Raw genomic sequence first — 5,528 nt, 5'->3', positions numbered from 1 at the left:
GATAATGTTCGGGGTTCAGACACACTCTCTCTGTTTAAATCTAGATTAAAAACGCATCTCTTTCGCCAAGCATTCGAATAATGTATCTCTTAAATTGTGAGTGTAGTTGCATCTGCATTTTTATTCTTTAGCTTGGGTTAAACTAATTTTACTTTGTTGGATCAGCAGCTATGCTAATGATGTCTCTATTTTGTTTCTATGTTTTGCCACGGGATTTACATCCCGTGGTAACTAGGATTTACACAAGCTCCAGTCTGGATCCAGAACACCTGAGAAGAGATGATGCTGACCCTCAGAGGACCCCAGATGATGCTAACCTTGAATCAACAAACAGAACTAACAATTATTGCTACATTTGTGACTGCATCCTATAATTACTATTAATTAATAATATTGATAGTTCATCATCTAGCTGACTACGTCTTGTATTATTATTATTATTATTTTTATTTTTCTAAAATCCTGTCAAACGTGCACAAACTACTAGCTACTACTAAATATTGTAGAAACATAATTTTCTGTAAAGTTGCTTTGTAACGATTTGTATTGTAAAAAGCGCTATACAAATAAACTTGAATTGAATTGAATTGAATTGATGTAGAGGTCCTTTTTTAGGTGCTGATCCAGCATCTGGTCTGGATACGTACTGGATCCGGGTGACTGCAGTGACCCTCTGATCTGGACACAGACTGGATCTGGTGGCCACGGTGACCTCGGAACAAGAGAGAAACAGACAAATATTAGCGTAGATGCCATTCTTCTAATGATGTAGCAAGTACATAGGGTGTTATGGGAAGCGTTTCCGGTTCCGGTTTACCTAATTAATGCAGCCTAAAAATCCTTTAACGGATTTGGATAATAAAAGCATATTAGTATGTTATGTGTATGCCAGGTTACAGAGATGGGTCTTTAATCTAGATTTAAACTGCAAGAGTGTGTCTGCCTCCCGAACAATGTTAGGTAGGTTATTCCAGAGTTTAGGCGCCAAATAGGAAAAGGATCTGCCGCCCGCAGTTGATTTTGAAATTCTAGGTATTATCAAATTGCCTGAGTTTTGAGAACGTAGCGGATGTAGAGGATTATAATGTAAAAGGAGCTCATTCAAATACTGAGGTGCTAAACCATTCAGGGCTTTATAGGTAATAAGCAATATTTTAAAATCTATACGATGCTTGATAGGGAGCCAGTGCAGTGTTGACAGGACCGGGCTAATATGGTCATACTTCCTGGTTCTAGTAAGAACTCTTGCTGCTGCATTTTGGACTAGCTGTAGTTTGTTTACTAAGCGTGCAGAACAACCACCCAATAAAGCATTACAATAATCTAACCTTGAGGTCATAAAAGCATGGATTAACATTTCTGCATTTGACATTGAGAGCATAGGCCGTAATTTAGATATATTTTTGAGTTGGAAAAATGCAGTTTTACAAATGCTAGAAACGTGGCTTTCTAAGGAAAGATTGCGATCAAATAGCACACCTAGGTTCCTAACTGATGACGAAGAATTGACAGAGCAACCATCAAGTCTTAGACAGTGTTCTAGGTTATTACAAGCGGAGTTTTTAGGTCCTATAATTAACACCTCTGTTTTTTCAGAATTTAGCAGTAAGAAATTACTCGTCATCCAGTTTTTTATATCGACTATGCAATCCATTAGTTTTTCAAATTGGTGTGTTTCACCGGGCTGCGAAGAAATATAGAGTTGAGTATCATCAGCATAACAGTGAAAGCTAACACCATGTTTCCTGATGATATCTCCCAAGGGTAACATATAAAGTGTGAAGAGTAGCGGCCCTAGTACTGAGCCTTGAGGTACTCCATACTGCACTTGTGATCGATAGGATACATCTTCATTCACTGCTACGAACTGATGGCGGTCATATAAGTACGATTTAAACCATGCTAATGCACTTCCATTAATGCCAACAAAGTGTTCAAGTCTATGCAAAAGAATGTTGTGGTCAATTGTGTCAAACGCAGCACTAAGATCCAATAAAACTAATAGAGAGATACACCCACGATCAGATGATAAGAGCAGATCATTTGTAACTCTAAGGAGAGCAGTCTCAGTACTATGATACGGTCTAAATCCTGACTGGAAATCCTCACATATACCATTTTTCTCTAAGAAGGAATATAATTGTGAGGATACCACCTTTTCCAGTATCTTGGACAGAAAAGGGAGATTCGAGATTGGTCTATAATTAACTAGTTCTTTGGGGTCAAGCTGTGGTTTTTTGATGAGAGGCTTAATAACAGCCAGTTTGAAGGTTTTGGGGACATATCCTAATGACAATGAGGAATTAATAATAGTCAGAAGAGGATCTATGACTTCTGGAAGCACCTCTTTTAGGAGCTTAGATGGTATAGGGTCTAACATACATGTTGTTGGTTTAGATGATTTAACAAGTTTATACAATTCTTCCTCGCCTATAGTAGAGAATGAGTGGAACTGTTCCTCAGGGGGTCTATAGTGCACTGTCTGATGTGATACTGTAGCTGACGGCTGAATGGTTGCAATTTTATCTCTAATAGTATCGATTTTAGAAGTAAAGTAGTTCATAAAGTCATTACTGCTGTGATGTTGGGAAATGTCAACACTTGTTGAGGCTTTATTTTTCGTTAATTTAGCCACTGTATTGAATAAATACCTGGGGTTATGTTTGTTTTCTTCTAAAAGAGAAGAAAAGTAATCAGATCTAGCAGCTTTTAATGCTTTTCTGTAGGATATGTTACTTTCCCGCCAAGCAATACGAAATACCTCTAGTTTTGTTTTCCTCCAGCTGCGCTCCATTTTTCGGGCTGCTCTCTTTAGGGTGCGAGTATGCTCATTATACCATGGTGTCAAACTGTTTTCCTTAACCTTCCTTAAGCGTAAAGGAGCAACTGTATTTAAAGTGCTAGAAAAGAGAGAGTCCATAGTTTCTGTTACATCATCAAGTTCTGAAGTTTTGGATATGCTAAGGAACTTGGATACATCAGGAAGATAACTTAAATAAAAAAAAGCAGTCTTTTGTGTTAGAAGTGATGGTTCTTCCATACTTGTAACAAGAAGTAGGATTTACAATTTTGGCTATATGAAGTTTGCACAAAACTAAATTATGATCTGAGATATCATCACTTGGCTGAATAATTTCAACACCATCAACATCAATTCCATGTGACAGTATTAAATCTAGAGTATGATTTCGACAATGAGTAGGTCCTGAAACGTGTTGTCTAACACCAATAGAGTTCAGAATGTCTATAAATGCTGATCCCAATGCATCTTTTTCATTATCAACATGGATATTAAAATCACCAACTATTAAGACTTTATCTGCAGCCAGAACTAACTCGGATGTAAAATCACCAAACTCTTTAATAAAGTCTGTATGGTGCCCTGGTGGCCTGTATACAGTAGCCAGTACAAACATAACAGAGGATTTATCATTAACATTTGTTTCTCTGGATAATGTTATATGAAGCACCATTACTTCAAATGAGTTATACTTGAAGCCTGCTCTCTGAGAGATCCTGAAAACGTTGTTATATATTGAAGCAACACCTCCACCTTTGCCTTTTAGACGCGGCTCATGTTTATAACAGTAATCTTGGGGGGTGGACTCATTTAAAATAATGTAATCATCAGGTTTTAGCCAGGTTTCTGTCAAACAGAGTACATCTATATTATGATCAGTGATCATATTATTTACAAAAAGTGTTTTCGTAGAAAGGGATCTGATATTCAATAAGCCAAGCTTTATCATTTGTTTATCCATATTGCTTCTGTTTTTTATTTGTTGAACCTCAATTAAATTGTTAATCTTAACTTGGTTTGGACGTTTTTTGTTTTTTCTAGTTCGGGGAACAGACACAGTCTCTATAGTGTGATATCTAGGTGAAAAAGTCTCTATGTGCTGAGAATTAACTGACCTCTGTGACGGGAGGCAGCTAGCAGACGGTCGGTTTAGCCAGTCTGTCTGCTTCCCGACCTGGGTTCCAGTTAGTCAAGTATAAACACTAAGACTATTTGCCAAATTTCTAGAGAGAAGAGTGGCGCCACCCCAGGAGGGATGAAGACCATCCCTTTTAAGCAGGTCAGGTCTGCCCCAAAAGCTCGTCCAATTGTCTATGAAACCTATGTTATTCTGTGGGCACCACTTAGACATCCAGCCATTGAGTGATGACAATCTGCTATGCATCTCATCACCACGGTAAGCAGGGAGGGGACCAGAGCATATTACAGTGTCTGACATCGTGCTTGCAAGTTCACACACCTCTTTAATGTTATTTTTAGTGATCTCCGACTGGCGAAGTCGAACATCATTAGCGCCGGCATGAATAACAATCTTACTGTATTTACGTTTAGCATTAGCCAGCACTTTTAAATTTGCCAAGATGTCAGGCGCTCTGGCTCCCGGTAAACATTTGACTATGGTGGCTGGTGTCTCTATATTCACGTTCCGTACAATAGAATCACCAATAACTAGAGCACTTTCATCAGGTTTCTCAGTGGGTGCATCACTGAGTGGGGAGAACCTGTTTAATGTTTTGATCGGAACAGAAGCGCGGTGTTTTGACCCACGACTACGCTGCCTCACCGTCACCCAGTTGCCCTGCTGCAAGGGCTCTGTTTCCGGAACCGAACAATGTACAGGAATCCCTGAGCTAGACGCATCCAAAGCCGTATCTAGAGCCCTAACATTCTTACTGCCCTCAATTAAAGTTTGGATGCGTGTCTCTAATTCTGAAATCTTCTCTGTCAGCCTAACTATTTCCCTGCATTTATCACATGTGAATCCCTCATCAGCGACAGAGATAGATAAACTATACATGTGGCAAGAGGTGCAAGAAACAATGATAGGAGAAGCCATTACTCACCGTGCTTGATGAAAATTCTTACTGTGGTTGTTTGATGAACTTGTGAAAAACTGGAGCGAGAGGAGAAAAGAATACAGCGATAGGTTCGAATGAAAACACTAATGACAAGCTAACGAGTGCTAACGCTTTCTTCAGTCTGAAGGATATGGTGGTGCCAATGTGAGATGAGTAGAGTACAGATGGACTGCTATGCAGTCTGATATACAGACAATTGTCACATTCGTGTCCACTTTAACAGAGAGAAAACCCCTTCATTAAACTGATCAAAGAGTTGGAGATATATCTGAAGGCTGGACTCAGGGGAACTTGAATTCTAAAACACCACGCCATAGTGAAGTATCTTCACATACCTTTGTATTGGAAATTTTGGACCCGGCTTCATCTTTTTTTGTTTGTTAGTTTGTATTATTGTTATGACACTAGTGGTTGAAAAATATAAATTTTTCATAATAATAAATAGATAATTAAATAGTAGGTGTTTGAAAATAAAGCTTTTATAGAAAGATATTGTTATAAATTAATTGTTAATAAAAATAAATAAATAATAATACTATTTTTTAATTATTACAAATGCATTATTAAAATTAAATAAATGTATAAATATTATTAATAATAATAATAATAATTATTATTATTATTATTACATGAAGAAGATAAGCTGATAA

The 5,528-nt window shown here is 37.7% G+C and overlaps 1 protein-coding gene across 1 annotated transcript; it reads right to left on the bottom strand.

Annotated features, from left to right (window-relative positions):
- Positions 1-904: 904 nt before the first annotated feature.
- LOC132142132 (uncharacterized) lies at positions 905-4,871 on the bottom strand (the record flags this gene model as incomplete). Its single annotated transcript, XM_059551760.1, has 3 exons — positions 4,011-4,871; positions 3,150-3,740; positions 905-2,893 (listed from the first exon to the last, which is right to left on the bottom strand). Coding segments are annotated over exons 1-3 (3,426 nt in total), but the record flags the coding sequence as incomplete, so codon positions are not given.
- Positions 4,872-5,528: the final 657 nt, after the last annotated feature.

The sequence above is a fragment of the Carassius carassius genome, chromosome 6 (assembly GCF_963082965.1).
Source record: "Carassius carassius chromosome 6, fCarCar2.1, whole genome shotgun sequence".
In the NCBI taxonomy this organism is placed as follows: Eukaryota; Metazoa; Chordata; class Actinopteri; order Cypriniformes; family Cyprinidae; genus Carassius; species Carassius carassius.
This window is presented reverse-complemented; position numbering and strand designations above follow the sequence as displayed.